The 15,293-nt window shown below is 40.4% G+C and overlaps 2 protein-coding genes and 1 non-coding gene across 5 annotated transcripts; 1 reads left to right on the top strand and 2 right to left on the bottom strand.

The window, feature by feature from the left end:
- The first annotated feature begins 261 nt into the window (after positions 1 to 261).
- On the top strand, positions 262 to 6,695 carry tmem179ba (transmembrane protein 179Ba). The gene is made up of 5 exons (XM_073475094.1): positions 262 to 385; positions 2,347 to 2,543; positions 4,134 to 4,271; positions 5,028 to 5,106; positions 5,403 to 6,695. Exons 1-5 carry the CDS (start codon positions 290 to 292, stop codon positions 5,592 to 5,594), a joined length of 702 nt encoding a protein of 233 aa, XP_073331195.1. The 5' UTR covers positions 262 to 289; the 3' UTR covers positions 5,595 to 6,695.
- On the bottom strand, positions 5,752 to 5,833 carry trnas-gcu (transfer RNA serine (anticodon GCU)). Its single transcript has one exon. It is a non-coding gene; the product is annotated as a tRNA-Ser (tRNA).
- A 3,230-nt stretch (positions 6,696 to 9,925) lies between the features above and the next one.
- On the bottom strand, positions 9,926 to 14,198 carry brms1 (BRMS1 transcriptional repressor and anoikis regulator). Of its 3 annotated transcripts, none has more exons than XM_073475144.1 (10): positions 14,089 to 14,198; positions 12,126 to 12,341; positions 11,938 to 12,028; positions 11,702 to 11,829; positions 11,009 to 11,088; positions 10,821 to 10,917; positions 10,648 to 10,737; positions 10,413 to 10,477; positions 10,256 to 10,295; positions 9,926 to 10,170 (listed from the first exon to the last, which is right to left on the bottom strand). In XM_073475144.1, the coding sequence occupies exons 2-10, from the start codon at positions 12,337 to 12,339 to the stop codon at positions 10,163 to 10,165; spliced, it is 813 nt and encodes a 270-aa protein (XP_073331245.1). In that variant the 5' UTR covers positions 12,340 to 12,341; positions 14,089 to 14,198; the 3' UTR covers positions 9,926 to 10,162. The 3 variants fall into 3 exon arrangements, with proteins under 3 accessions (XP_073331245.1, XP_073331244.1, XP_073331243.1); XM_073475143.1 differs by lacking the exon at positions 14,089 to 14,198 and adding an exon at positions 14,002 to 14,061; XM_073475142.1 differs by lacking the exon at positions 14,089 to 14,198 and adding an exon at positions 13,529 to 13,765.
- Between the last annotated feature and the right edge of the window lie 1,095 nt (positions 14,199 to 15,293).

The raw sequence follows: 15,293 nt of genomic DNA, 5'->3' as shown, positions 1-15,293 counted from the left end.
TTAATTAATCACATTTATTTGAGATCAAATCTTTCTGGCGGCCTATTATCTATCTTACAATGCAGATTTAATCAGAGGTTTTAATAAATGCATCCAGGTGTACTTAACACTGGTCTTCCCTGTCATCAAAACGCATTCACTCTTCATTAATGCTCATTATTTTCAGCTTACCGGCCAGCCGTGCCACTAATGCTGATTTTATTTTGAAACACCTCACCGGAAGCCGTGTGTGTTGTTGTGGCCGGCTTCCCGCCGCTCTCTCCCCAGACAGGAGCCGGGCCGCTGGACGATGGCGTTAACGGGGCTGCTGCTGCTGGAGTTGTGTCTGTACGCCAGCTGTTTCGTCTGTGGGATTGTCACCGCCGCGTCCGTCACCATAGTCCAGGTGATTTAACTCAGAAATGAGCAAAACATCGTGTCACACTTTCATCTTTTTTTATTTCTGTCCTCTTCCGGGTAGACTCACTTGTTTTCAGTGCGCTCGTGTGCGCTAGAAAGTTAAAAGTTGACCAAAGAAGAAGAAGAAGAAGAAGAAGTAGTAGCGAAAACGCATTTTAAATGTTGTGTTTTTTAGCACTTGTTCGTGTTTTATTCTTGAGTTAGCCTCCCTTCCAGTTAATTCACGTCTTAAAATGAGCATTATCAGGCTACGTTTTCTGTCAAAACTCATTTTTCTGGCTTTCGTACGCAACAAATAATTGTTTTTGTACATTAGCGTGTTTTCTAGATGCTACGTATCAGTAAAAAAAAAAAAAGAGAGACGAAGAAGAAGAAGAAGAAGGTGCGCGAGTAGCTAAAGAAAGACACGCGCTCCCACTTTCTTCTGATTTCCTGTCAGCTGTGTTGTAACTCTAACTTTTCTTTAACACTTTTGTGTCCCACCATCGTGAATCTACCACTCAAACACCTTCACTGTTAGCATCTCATGCTCATTTAATTAGCTGCACTCATTCTACACCATCAGCTGAAGAAACTGTGGGAAAAAACCCATTAATTTTGAGGCTTTCACTCCTTGTAACCTAATTTCATATTCTTAATTAATCAGAAGATGTAAGAAGGTATATGTGTGAGCAGTAATAACTCAGTCATGTGTCCAGATTCTGTGTTCTCATCATGTGACCACATGGTCCTCGTGCCTGATTATTCTCTCTGCTCCTTTATAAAAGTCAGATGCCTCAGTTAATGTGTGTGTGTGTGTGTGTGTGTGTGTGTGTGTGTGTGTGTGTGTGTGTGTGTGTGTCAGTGTGTGTCTTCTCAGTAACTTGTTTTGTACAATTCAACAGAAGGAAAAGTTAAAGGGGCTCTATGTGGTTTTCAAACTCTGGATTTTAATATTCACAATGTTAATGAGTTTATAATAAAAACCTTTTCCATATCTGAATAAACGAGCTGTTCTCAGAGGAGAATTAGGTCCCCAGAGCACTGTTTAAAGCTAGAAAGGTGGCAGGGTCCGCCACATATAAACAAAGCAAAACAGAATGAAGCTGTGTTGTCCTTTTAAGGTCAGTTTGTTTATTCAGTCATGAAAACAAAGAAAGTTTGTTTATTTAGTTCAGGCATTAAAGTCAATGAAGATCTTTCTCTTCTGATTAAAATACCTTCCCCAAATTCTTCATCGTGCATCTTTAAAATCAACAAATCAGTTCCAACGTATTCTATAACATCAATTACGATTGGTCCTTGTGTTTTATTCTGAGATTTTGGATACAAAAATTTGAATGAATTCAAATATGACGGCCTTGTGTTGTCGGTTCAAACATTATAAGAGGAAAGCAACGTTGCAGCCATGGAAACACAGATGTATCTAAAATGTAAAAGCTGTGAGGCACACTGAACAAAAAAGGTACTTCGGAGAAGCCCGTGCTCAAGGCAACAACTACAGTGCATTTCTAGGAAACGAAAGTCGTATTTGATGTTTGACGAGAGCGGCATTGAAAATGTTCGGATGTGATAGTTGAGTGCTATTTGTGTAAGACTGCTAATGGATACGCAGCAAAGGTACTGCCTTATCTTTAAAAATGTTTATCAGGGAGCTTGAATTCTCAGAACGCAGAACACTAGGAACACTAAGGTAGAAAGGTGGCAGGGTCCGCCGAATATAAACATAAGTAAAACAGTATTAAACTGTGTTGTCCTTTAAGGTCAGTTTGTTTATTCAGTCATGAAAATGAAGAGTTTGTTGATTTAAGATCTTTCTCATCTGATTCAAATGTTTTCCCCCAAAACTACACAGTGCACCTTTTAATGAAACAATGTCATAAAAGTTAAAAATAAAATAAAACAAAATAACAAAAGTTAAACAATTAAAAATACAAAATAATGTACCAGATCTCTCCTTCCTCTCAGGGTAATTTTGGAGGACGGTGCATGCTGTATGGACTCATCAGCTACAATGCAACAACGAACCTCATCGGGGTCCAGTCATCCAGCTCCTCGTCTCTGTGTTATTTCGTGTCGGCCATATCAGTCATGGTGGCAGTGGTGTGTTTCTCACTGTCTCTCTACTGGCTGTACACTTTCTGCATTGACGGGGAAATTAGAAGGTAACGGCAGCTGTGTGTGTGTGTGTGTGTGTGTGTGTGTCACCACAAACCACTGGCTTTCAGTGATATGTTAAATCAAACATGTCTTCTGAGTTCTTCAGTCTTACTGTCTCTTTTGCTGCTCGCTCCGTCTGAATCCTTGAAGTCTTCCTTTTATTGTCTATTGTTTCAAATGGGCTGTAAACAGTTTGACTATAACTGGCAGCAACAGCAGCTCCTGGCTTCCAAACCCAAATTAAACTGTGCTGTGTTCATGTACAAATTATATTATGATTTATTTATGCAGAATGTGCTTCTGACACAGGCCTGTTCTTACTTTATAGGTTTGTAACATCTTATTCTTGAACTTAACTATTTGTCAGCCATGTGGACACAAATGTAGATATCATGTAGACAACTCGACAGAGCAGGGAACCCCCACTACATATATTGTATAAGATTCTGTTTCGCATTGAACCTGGCCTATAGTAACATGTAGGGCGGACTACAGTGCCATGTATTAAAAAAGTTTGGCAGCAGTTGTAGCATGGCTAATGTGAGGCACGTTAGCCTCACCCTCTGCAGTTTTTCCAGTGGTTTCTGAGGTGGAGTTTCTGTCGGAGAGTCTTGCTTGATACGTTACAAAACAATCCATTGTAGCTCACAAGAATGTCCATACACTTTGGATGATAACAGATAACTGGCCAATGTGTTTCAATAATCGCCATTAGGTTAGCTGGTTCACATGACTGCGCAACAAATCATGGACAGACTATCATAAGTGTTGTCTAAGTTTTTTTACAAATAAATCTTGAAAAGTAAAATCTTTCAAAACATTATTAAACAGTAATTGGGGGCTCACCCTGCATTCATTCTGAGGACCCACTAGGGGTCGCGAACCAAGATACTAGGCGTTAACAGATCTCAATGTTTGAAGGTTGACTTTTGGATTGAAAATATAAGCTAAACTTAATTGATCACACACAGGAATATCTAATCTTATCAAAGTTTAAAATTTGGCTTAATCAATGTGTTGTGTTAAAGCTGATACCAACATCCCATAAAGTACTTTCCCACCAATCTTACCCATCGCATGCATGCTTGTTCGAAGGATTTTATTACAAACACATGTCTCAATCTTTGTGGATTGTGAACAGTTGTAAAAAGTAAAGTTCTTTTTAATGCTTTTTAAAATGTATGTTGTCCATCTCTTCTCCATAATTGTAATTTTGTTAGCATGACACCATGAAACAGCATCAAGGGACTCTCAACCCGGGCTAATCTAAAGTTCCTTTTTGAAGGGTTGGCGTGATAGTATCATTAGGTTTTACTGCCGGAATAAAAAAAAGTGAATGATCTCCCTGAGGTTGGTTTAACGGCACAGGCTGCAGAGCTGGTGAGGAGGGGGAAAAGAAGAACTGGAGTAGAAAGGCTGATCAAAAAGAGGACATAGGTCATGGCATGGTAGCATAGTTATATGTTATATACAGTAGTTTGACATCATTTCCTCATTTGTTCAGGTTGAAATAACACTGTATTCTTCTAGTTCTTGTTTCCATGGCTTCAAAAAAAAAGTTTTCACACCCTTTCTGTTTGTTCTGTTCTCCACAGGGAGCGCATGTGGATGAACCTGATCGTGGCTGTGTGCGGTGCCTTCCTGTTCTTCCTGCTCATCGCGGGCTGCATGTTGAAGATCGGACGCGACTCGCTTTGCAACTCGGTCATGCAGAGTGTTCCCAACATCACCAGGTGGAACACACACAAACACACACCTGTGTTCCCATCACTTTTGGGAACTTTATTAGACTTAAATTCATTTCCTGGACACTTACCCTAAACCTCACCCTTAAATTTAATGATTTACAATGTGGGAGCGTTTTGTTCCCATAAGGTAGACGTAAGTAATACACGTCCACACAATGCAGTCATGGACACGGGCATGCAGAAACAAGTCATAAGAGAAACTAAAAACAACATTTGAAACCAAGTGAGTTTCACTTTGTGTCCGCTTCTTCACAGCCTAATGTGTCACTGTTAAAAATACTTAACCTCTTCAGCTGTTTTGTTTAAAAAAAGAAAGTTCATTTCTCTTTTTCCTTGGCATATGACAGGAGATACATGTCAGTTATTTTTGCGCATGTAATCGTGTTGCAAAAGTGTTACCAGCAACCACAATGTTACTCAACCTAGATACTTCTGTTCTCAAAGATCAACACCCAGATAAGGAGGAAAGACCAGTAAAATGTTGTGTCGTGTTAGCTTGTGATTGTTTGTTTTATGATACACTAATCTTGATTTTTTATTGATAAACTGCGGCTTGTCGTAAAATCATCTGCTGCAACTGCAACTTTATTCATAGTGGATTACCTGCTGTATAACCTTTGGATCACAGCGGATGTGTTAAATATTTTTGAAAGACGTTTGGCAGCTGAATAATCTCCTGTTTGCTTGATTATCTGCTTCCGTCAACTTTCCAACATGCAACATCTCTTTCTGTCTCTCAAGATGTGAGGACGCCCAGACGAAACAATGGCTCACCCCACTTAAAGGAGGAAGGTTCTACAACAGTCTATACAAAGCTGAGGTCAGTAGGCTTCATTTAGTTTTTCCCTATATGCCTAGAATCACATTGGTAACATAATCAGTTCCCATAACTTTGCATTATGCTGACGTTTTTGGGTGAACTTATCCTTTAATAATTGGAACATTTTCTGAACATTTGCAGGAAAAAAGACGCAAAGAATTTCTTGAAATACCTATAAGGAATCATTAATGCCTCAAAGAGCTCATTTATATAGCAAATGCTGCTTTAAAATATCATTCAGTCATGAGTAGAGAATGTGTCATTCATGTGTCGTCTCCTCCCTGACTCCCCCTCAGACGGCAGTGTGGGTCAACTTCTTCTTCTGGCTCATCATCGGGGTTCTGGTGATCGTTCAGAGGCGTCAGAGTACCGGGGCGAAGTTGATCGCGGGAGGGTTCGGCGGGCCGGCCGGAGGGCTTTTCGGCGATCCGGGAGTTACAGCTGCAGAGACGGAGCCCTTTTTCAACCGTCCCGCACGGCCACAGTGAGGACAGGTGCCACAGAAGACTTACAAAAACACATTGTTTAGCTCAACATGGTAATGTGGGAAAAGGGTAGATACATTCCAGTGAATACAAACACATATTTGGATAATTAATGACATGGTGATTAACTTTGTTTGCTCACAATATAAAGACTGAGCCCCGACGAGGATGGGATTCGAACCCACGCGTGCAGAGCACAATGGATTAGCAGTCCATCGCCTTAACCACTCGGCCACCTCGTCATGTTTGTGCAGTTATCAGTTAAAGAGTTATCAGTAAATATCCAGCAGCACTTTTTCCAAACATTGAACTGTTAATGTCATATTTACCCATTTCCCACATTGACTCACTTGCCAAAGCTGTTATAAACGTCTGACTACTGGATCACACAGAAATGTGTGTTTGTTCATTCAGTAAGTGTCTGTCTTAGATTTTGTTTACATAACCAACGAGTAGGAAAATGTTTATTTCAGGCATTCTTTTTTTTTATTTCATGAGTGTGTTCAAATTTTATATTTTTTGATGTGACTGGCAGGTTTTCTATCTAGAAACACATTTTCACTCATGTTACAAATTATTAAATATACGGTCCTCAAAAGTCACGTTTTTTTAACCCTTTGAAAAGTTTTTATCGTGAGTCTTATTTTGTACCCACTAGTTTCATGCCTGTAAGTTGTCTTTATTCTTTATTTATGATTAATTATTTCATTCGACATTGTTTCTTCTTGTCTTCTGGTGCTTTGTCATTTAATCTTTGGTAATTCAGACTCAATATGTGAACAGAGCCAAAGTTTAAAGAAACACTTGGTTGAAACAAGAGGTATAACATTACATCTCATTATGTTTAAAATAATTCAAATGGATTATAACTTTTAGGTATGACCTGTGTGCTCCCACCCTAACTTCTACATCTAGCATCCAGTCCGAGTTCACTCACAGGTGCTTTTTAAACACTTCAATCTGGTCCTGTGTTTGTTATGTTGCACCTCAGGAGTTCATGTACCTGAAGAGGCTGTATGTCAGTATATCAACATCTGGTTTGCAGTGATGCTTCTACACATGTGCTACTTTTTTAAACCAATAAACCAAAGAGTTGAAACACAACGACCCTGATGTGTTTACTGCTGTATGTTGTATCTCAGAGGGGATGGAGACATTGCATTAGGTATGTTGGACTGTGTCTCCCTCTGCTGCTTGATGACAGGTAAAGACTCACTTGTACCAGAGATACGATATCCTGTTTGAGTTGAGCTGTTTGAATTGTGCCATGAATATAAAAAATATGATGTTTGTGAATTAAAAAGATAATTTTCCAAGTCAAGAAAGTCACCTTTAGCACCAATAGTGTTTTTTCCCTCAAAACGTCACACATGGTTTCACTTCAGCAAATGTTCAAATGATCCAATATCTCACCAAAAAGCAAAGGTTAGTGAAAAAGTTGAAAACTTAAAACAGATCAGGACTCTAATTATGTCATATATAATAATACTATAATAATACATGCATAGTCATCATTGTTTATAACAATAACATTACTCATTACACAGAAGGGGCCCCCAAAAAGGGTGGCCATTGACGGACGGTCCAAACTGGCTGGATGGCTATGAATCTTTTATTTTCATCTTATTTTCATTATTTATTTACTGTAAATAAGCAGTTCTTATGTTAAATATCACATAGAAGCATATTATGGCCTCAAAATAGACATTTTACAGATACATAAACAGAGCTATAGATTCATGGTGGACTGTACGGGCCGGAATGAACCCAGCAGTCGCCTCACAGATGAAAATAGACAGAATGAGCCTGCGATTACAACATTTCTCTTAACTTACCTGTCTAATCTCGGTGGATCAGCTGACCTCGGCTGATCCCTGAGGTAGAGAAAGAGAAAGTGAGGTCAGACGGGACTGGAAGGAGGGAGACGGATGGGGACGGAGAACGGAGAGAAATAAAAGGATACAAGGAAGACACACTGCTACTTTGAAGGAAAAAGTTGCGAGTCCACTTCTGACAGCCACCTCCACCTTCCACACCTACACTTGAATGTGCACCTGAGTTACCGTCTGCTTTTACTTACTTATAAACAGGAGGTCTGTGAGGGAATACTCAGGAGGCCGAGCACTCTGGAGAACACTGAGGACTGTCAGCTTGAGTCTCCGAAGACGACCACAAGGCTCGAGATAAAATTGACTCTGAAATCTATGGTAAGACATTATCACGTGCTATTTGTTATTATTATCTGTTATTTTGGGCTGCTGATAGAAAAATATGCTGCAAAAAGATACAAGCATAACTGAGAGAAAATAGTAATAGTACAGAGTAAAAACATGATAGCTAGAGTCTGATGGTACGACAGGGATAGAAGAGAAACAGAGCAGAGCAGAGCAGTGGACACTGTAGACTGAAGCTAAGCCATGATAAGCCTCTTTAAGCTACTTCACTCTCCACAGATCAAATGTTCTGTTTTAAACCTGTTGATCCGTGCTGGACTCCTGACTGCGAGCTATTGATTCACTTCATCTGATTTTTTGGCAGGAAAGCTTTCATTTATTGCCAAATCAGACAAAAACTACAGAGAACAGGCCTTCCCAAATCCCGAAACTGAATCATAGAGAGCCTCCTAACAGCACCAACAGTCTGTTTCTGTTCTGACCTCTGACCTCCATCCCTCCCTCTATCCCTGTCCCAGAACATGTCTGAGAACCAGTGCGAATCAGTGGCGGTGAGCGTGGAGTCCCTCCTCAACGACGCCAAGAGGATGCAGATGCAGTGCCGCGAGCGCAGCGAGCAGCTCTCCATGGCCGCCACGCAGCTGAGGGTGGAGTCGGCCGCCCTCAGGGAGCAGTGCGAGGCCTCCCAGCTCGACATGGCTCGCATCCGCCGGCAGCTGGACGAGCTCATGGATACCAAAGCGGCCTTCGAAGCCAGGGAGAGGCAGGCGCGTAAGCTCAGCAAGCAGCTGTGAGGGAGATGAGGAAGGAGAGGGGGGTGTAGAGGGGTCACGAACTGTTGAAAGTCAACCTGGACATATGACAGAGTGTAGTTTAGGACAGGATGTTGTTGAGGTTAGAAAATCTGACATCTTGCTGAAAATGACACTTCTGGTTGGTCATGTCGATAATGCATGAGAAGCACATTCAGAAGATAAAGTGCATGCGTAAGGCTTCATCAAACTTTTGATTTGTTGATTGAATGATTCAAATGCTTATGAAAGTTAGAATACATAATGTCGACCACTTGTAATCCTTTATAAACCCTGTATAAAGCCTTATAAATGCATTATAATGTCTTATGAATGTGCATTTTAGATATGACCTGCGTAGAAAGTGTTACATTTCTGAAGACGTTTTAAGGAGAAAACAATGAATCATAAGCCTGAGAGCAAACAAAACTGTATCAATAGACAACTGTGTCTAGTTCCTCTTTGCTTTTGCTGCTATATAAAACACACACACGTGACTGTGCACAAAAAAATGTCATACCTCTCCTCTTACCCACTTTTAATGTCAAATAAACACAGTTCAAGTGCAGTCTTGTTGTCTCATTATTACCTTTTATTATTACTATTATTAGAAGCTTTTTTTCCACAAGCTGCGCACGTGAGGTAGGTGGGTCAATGTTTTTAGGGGGGTTTTTTGACTTTATTATCAGACAGGAAAAAGGGGAGGAGAGGACGACATGTAGCAAGAGGGCTCAGGGTTGGAATCAAACCAAAGCAGCTGCCAAGGACTCAGTCTCAGCACTGTGCATAGGGACAGGCTCATGTTATGGCTATGGTTATGTTGTACTGGTATAATTACAGGTTGTAAGAGGTTATTAACAATGTGATCATAGCTCAGTATGTTGAAAAAAAAAAAAAAGAAACAACTAGAAGTTTAGGAAAACAAATAGCTGAAAATTTAAATCTATCTGTATATAAAAGAGGAGCTGAAAATGTTGAAACAGAAATTTTGAACACAAAACTCAAGGCGAGTAATGCAGGACAACGTAACATCATATTATTATTGCTGTAATAAAGTGATGTAGAATAAGGGCTTCTGATCTCGAAACATTTAGTTATTTCAAACAACATATTTCCTGTAAATGTTCCTGGAAATAACTTCTTATATATTTAGAGTTAATTCTCGAAATCTCTATCCTTTTTTCTCCAGTTTCCCTGAATAAAATATCATCATATAGGACGTTTTAAAAAGATTTTAGTAACCTAAATTTGTCCTCTTTACAAAAACTTTCATGTGAGTTTACAGTCATAAACCCTAGATTATACACACACACACACACACACACACACACACACACACACATCACAGGAGAAAGGAAGATGCAAAACCTTGTGTCACAAAAGATTAAAATTTTAATCCCAATTATAAATCATTCTATAAATACACGGTCGTCATATCATTAAGAACTTCTTTTAAATAGCAATAGATAACAAACAAGCTGCAGGGTGATTGGTTGCTGCGGTCAAAGGAGGAAAAAACCGTCACTGTTAGAAGTAGCTGGGAATGTGTGAGTGTGTGCCGAGTTTGGTTTATTTTCCGCTGGTCTTCAATACGACGCTCCTATCATCACCGCTCTGCAAGACAAAACGAGGACGGCTTAGAGAAAACAGCAGTATGGTGTTTGTATGTGAATGGAGACTGGTGGACGCGCTGACTTACTTTCAACTTTCTTCTTTAGTGGTGACAGTGCTGTTTTTGCCTGAGAAGCACATAGAGACCAAGTTAGCAAAGTTTATCTGTAACTACAATACACTTGGCCGGTTTGTTTGTTGGAGTGTTTGCAGTGCGGAGGAAACGTATTTATGTATTTTTTCACCTTCTTGATAGCAGTCCAGTCTTCAAGAATGTCGATGTCTCTCAACATGTAGACAATAAACGGTCCTGTGAAGCAGAAAAGGAGAGGTTTTAAATCATCTGTCGGTCTGTTAGCAGCTTACAGTCCCAACCTGGCAGGACGCAAATAAACTCTGAGATACTGTTTGTGTCAGAGTAAAGGACACGGGGCAGAACTAAAACACACCGATCTAATATGACAGATAAACAAGTTTTACCTGAAACCAGAGCCACTTTCTTTTTCCTCTCCGAGCGACCCAGCACGTTCTTTCTTTTACACTTCTTGCTCTTCATCTCATCGCTCCACTCTGGAACAAGAGCAATAATTACACAAACCATCTCGATGATGACAACATACAGTAATATCCATGGATTGACATTTCTGCTGTACCTGAGGTGAGGTCTATATTCTGTCGGTCCTCCTCCAGTCTTCTGATCTTCTCCAGCAGTTCCGTCTTCATGGCGTCGAACAGCAGCGTCCTCTCACTCTGTAACACACCGCACATCATTTTATTCAGTAACACTGGCTACAGTGTATGAGTATCCTTGTGAAGTATATACTGGATGTGTGTGAGTTACCTCCAGGTGCTGCCTTGCTCCTTGTAGTTCACACTCGTGCTTGTGTTTGATCACCTGTAGACACAGCTCTCTGTACACTCCTGAAGATGGAGACACAGAGAGGACGTTCAAGACAGAGGATATTTTAGATTTTAGTTACTTTTGGAACAAGACGGACACAGACAGTGGAGTGGATTTCAGTTTTTTAAAAATTATTTCAGGGAATCTGCATTCAGCTGCCAAACACACAACTTTTCACGTTGAACACAGCCAAATAAATTATAAATTGGCAGAATAAGAAACAATGCAACAAGACATTGTTATAGGTGCAGGAAGAAAACCCTCTAGATTGTGTCTTCCTGACTCCCTTCACACTTCCAGAGAGATTAATGCTTGTGCAACAGCCCCACCTAGTGACCAGGTGTTGTATCACATCACAATTGACTTGAGAAAACTGAGTTGCCAATGTGCACACATGTCCATTTCTTCAGCTACTCTCTGCTGACCATTCTAGACATGTTAGTAAAAGCATTTCATCTTACACATCAATTATTTAATATGTGACAAAAAAGATGCAGACAAATCTGAGAAAAGTTAGTTTAACGTTGCGCCACAAAGCCATTACTTGGTTCACAAAGGTAAGCAGTGCGTTATGCCATCAGAGAAGGGCTTAAGCTCTTTAAAATCCAAGCTATTCATCTTCCTTTTACTTACCAGCCACTTGTGTTCGTATCTGCATGCTGTTCTGTAGTGCAGCCAGAGGTTCTCTGTATTCTCCAGCCTTCCCCGTCAGCACCTCGTCCAGCTTCACCTTCATCTGGTTCAGCCGCTCCCGAAACAACCTGCAACCAAACGCTGAGGTCAGTCTCTGCTTCTTCTTTTTTATTCCATCCTTCATTCACAGCAAACGGACTCTGTATATTTTCTTCACCCCTCCTCTTCCAACTTACTTCTCTTTTAGCTCCTGAAATTGTTTTTCCAGATCCAACATCTCGTCTAGACATTCTCCTCTCCTCCGCTCACAGTCCTCATCGTCCATCTCTTCACAGAAGAAAGAAAACATCGTGTCAAACACATTATATTTATCTCTCCTTGTGACCAAGTCAGGCAACAATATAGCCGAGTGCTTGGATTTTACCTGAGCTCTCTTCTTCTTCCTCCTCCTCCTCTTCCTCCTCTTCACTCTCATCCAAGTCACTGTCCCTCTCCTCCGTGCTGTCCTCCATGGTCTCCTCTCCTCCTCTTTCGTTCTCTCTCGTTTGCTCCACCTCTCCGTTGGCCTCAGGGAGTTGTGACTCTCCTTCTGCCTCCATCTCCTCCTCCGGCTCCCTCACAGGGGGTTGGGCGGGCATGGCTGAAAAACATACAGATACACAGAAACAAGGTTAAAAAAAGACGCTTTTTCCTCTTAATTGATTTTTGTGTCAACCACCACCATGTGTCAAATATTTTAAAGTAGGATGTCTTTATTAGCTTGATTATTTGTCTAAATTTTGTTTTTCTTAGGGAGTCAACTAACAATTACATGTACAATATCAATATTCTATTTAATATCACGGTTATCGTCAGTACCAGTATATCTCACTAGTACAAATGCTGTTATCACGGAAAAACTAATGTCTTTTAGAATAAAGAAGCACGACTGATTAGAATGAAATTTTTTAAACTAAAATAATTTTTGATGTCCTGAATTGAAAAAAGTTGCTGATGCACGTGTTGCAATTTATATCACAGTGGCAGTATTTGGGAAAAGGAAAACATTTTATACATTTAATAGCGATTTCATTTCGATTGCGGAGCTACTGTGAAAAACTAGCCCAACAAAATCAAACCCATGCTGAGGCCACTGAATGGTTAAAATATAATAATCAGTTTGTATAGTTTCATATTTGTATTTTCATCATATATATTTTCTCTATATTTGTTAACAATTAATGAACCTATTGTAAATAATCTTTGATTGTTGGTTCATACATTTCTTAATCGTTGAAATTCTTAACTGCGATTAATCGATTCGTCGTAAACATCCCCACTGTGGAAATATAGTGGCTGCCTAGTTTTAGGTTGTACTTTTACTGCACACAGAGCAACTTCATGAGCCTTCAACATGCTGAAACTGACATCTGTTTATTTACTTATGATAATTTTGCAGTGTGGGTGCTGCTGCTGATGAATGACAACACTCTCAGCAGCTGTCTTTAAACAGTAGTGAGCCAAAGAGTGCAGAGAAGGGGACAAACCAACCACACTCATACTACATATGAATATTAGCTCAGCGTGCAGATGGAAAACAATGTTAATCGATCAACAGTGGATGGACATCGAGCCACCGCGCGGCTTCCGTATCTCCGTCAAACCTGCCAGAAACACACGGCACGCGACCGGAAATTGTCCGATCGCGCTTGATGTAAAGCAAAAAAACTGACGAGCGAAAAAACAAAATAAGAGCTCGAGTAGTTTCTTACGAATGTTAAAACCACGTATTTCCTCTAAAACGTCCCGGCCACGTCCATTAACAGGGCTTTTATATTGTTTTCTTACCGGACGTCAGATCTTGACGTGCCCATATTCGCCTAGCTTGACCACTGGTGGCTTCCGTAATGTCGTACAGTGAGATGGTGAACGGTACGGCGGCAGTTTTACAGTAAAACACGGACCCGAAGCGACACCAAAGCCCGTTAACACTGTCGGTCTGTTTACTTCGGACTGTTGTGAATGTAACCGAGACCCACTGTTGCATTTTTCACATCAAATTAGCGGCGAACGCAACACGGTGAAGTCAAGTGCAACACTAGCTAACAATTGAAAGGACACCGAGCGAGGGATGACCGCCGCCTCCTCATCTTCCTCCTCCTCCTCCTCCTCCTCCTCTCCCTGTCACACTGTTCAATATGTCTTACTGACATATTTCTCCGAACAGGTTTCATAGCAAACGAAGCAGCGTTTGAATGTAACGGAGCACACTGACGCATCGGCGGGGCAGCTTTCATACATACTGTCTCCTACTCGCACACGGATTAACAAGTAACCGTCCATGCGTGCGGGCGGTGCTGTTGGTAAACACACACGCTCCCCTTCCGCCGGCCGGAGGAGCCGCTCACCTGCTGCCTCCGCTCTGCTGGAGAAAGTTCAACTTTCATCTGTTATATTTCCATTTTGAAAAGTACTTCCTCGTCACTTCAGTCTTCAGTTCGACACTTTGCCGGACTCTTACAACCCGTCAGTTCAGCCAATCAGCGCCGAGCGCCGATGTCGGAGTCGCCAATAGGAGCGGCCATCCCGAGCGCCGCTTGTCCAATTAAAATGCTAAAGCTGGTTTAGTAAACCAATCACAATCCAGCTTGTTTGCCGGAAACCAGCAGAATGAGCCAATAGGGTGGGCTTTTGACAGAAAGCGCGGATATCCCTTATTTAAATCGCTTTTTTGATATAATATAATATAATATAATATAATATAATATAATATCATATCATATCATATCATATCATATAATATAATATAATATAATATAATATAATATACACATGTGCTACAATAAATCAATTAATTAACTAATTTAATTAAAAGTGACAAAGGCTTACCTGAAGTGTCAGTCTGCTAATATATTAATATATACTATATATTATGTTATATTTATTTATTCTTTATATAGAAGACAGAATATAATTCACAAAGTGCAGACCCACTCTTGCTTCACACCAGGCTATAAATGTAGTTGTTATACTTCCTTTCACCACAAGATGGCGCCAAAGTAATACTAAAATGTCTGGAGAGCTATGCAAATGATAATGGTGGCATTTATCATTTGGACAATAGGCCTGTATTTCATGGCAGACATTTTGGCTTGTCATTGCATGAGAACTCCAGGTGGAGCTGATTACAAATAATTATTTCTGCATATTTCTGTTTCCTTATAGTGTGTGCTGGCCACTGACACTGTACCTAAAATGTAACAGGGACTACCATTAATGTTATTAAATACACCTGAGCTTCACCCGCTAAGGCAAGTCAAAATGTCCTACAGAAAAAGGTCTATAAAGGACAAGTTGAAAAAAATGCAAGCAACCAAATCAAACATTAAAGGTGCGGGGTTAACTGAGCTAACAAGCCAACAGTAGCTACAGCGTGGGTGTAAAAAGAGAATAGCTAGCAGCAGTTATCAGTTACTCTGGTGATATGCTGCCCCTATTTGTGTGGGAGCAAGATTCCTTATGTATTGAACCTTTCATACATACCAAGCTCAAAAGGGATGTGTTGTTTGATGCATTTATAACAAGCCAGTAAACTGTTGTATTATCATATTTA

The sequence above is a fragment of the Pagrus major genome, chromosome 10 (assembly GCF_040436345.1).
Source record: "Pagrus major chromosome 10, Pma_NU_1.0".
NCBI lineage: Eukaryota > Metazoa > Chordata > Actinopteri > Spariformes > Sparidae > Pagrus > Pagrus major.
This window is presented reverse-complemented; position numbering and strand designations above follow the sequence as displayed.

Excerpts from the sequence above, each read along its gene's own strand:
- tmem179ba (XM_073475094.1), top strand. The coding sequence starts at position 290 with ATGGCGTTAACGGGGCTGCTGCTGCTGGAGTTGTGTCTGTACGCCAGC. Across the intron at positions 2,544-4,133 it reads ATTGACGGGGAAATTAGAAG|GGAGCGCATGTGGATGAACC; the intron begins GTAACGGCAGCT and ends TGTTCTCCACAG. Across the intron at positions 4,272-5,027 it reads AGTGTTCCCAACATCACCAG|ATGTGAGGACGCCCAGACGA; the intron begins GTGGAACACACA and ends CTGTCTCTCAAG.
- brms1 (XM_073475142.1), bottom strand. The coding sequence starts at position 13,727 with ATGCAACAGTGGGTCTCGGTTACATTCACAACAGTCCGAAGTAAACAG. Across the intron at positions 11,089-11,701 it reads GATACGAACACAAGTGGCTG|GAGTGTACAGAGAGCTGTGT; the intron begins GTAAGTAAAAGG and ends CTCCATCTTCAG. Across the intron at positions 10,738-10,820 it reads GAATATAGACCTCACCTCAG|AGTGGAGCGATGAGATGAAG; the intron begins GTACAGCAGAAA and ends CTCTTGTTCCAG.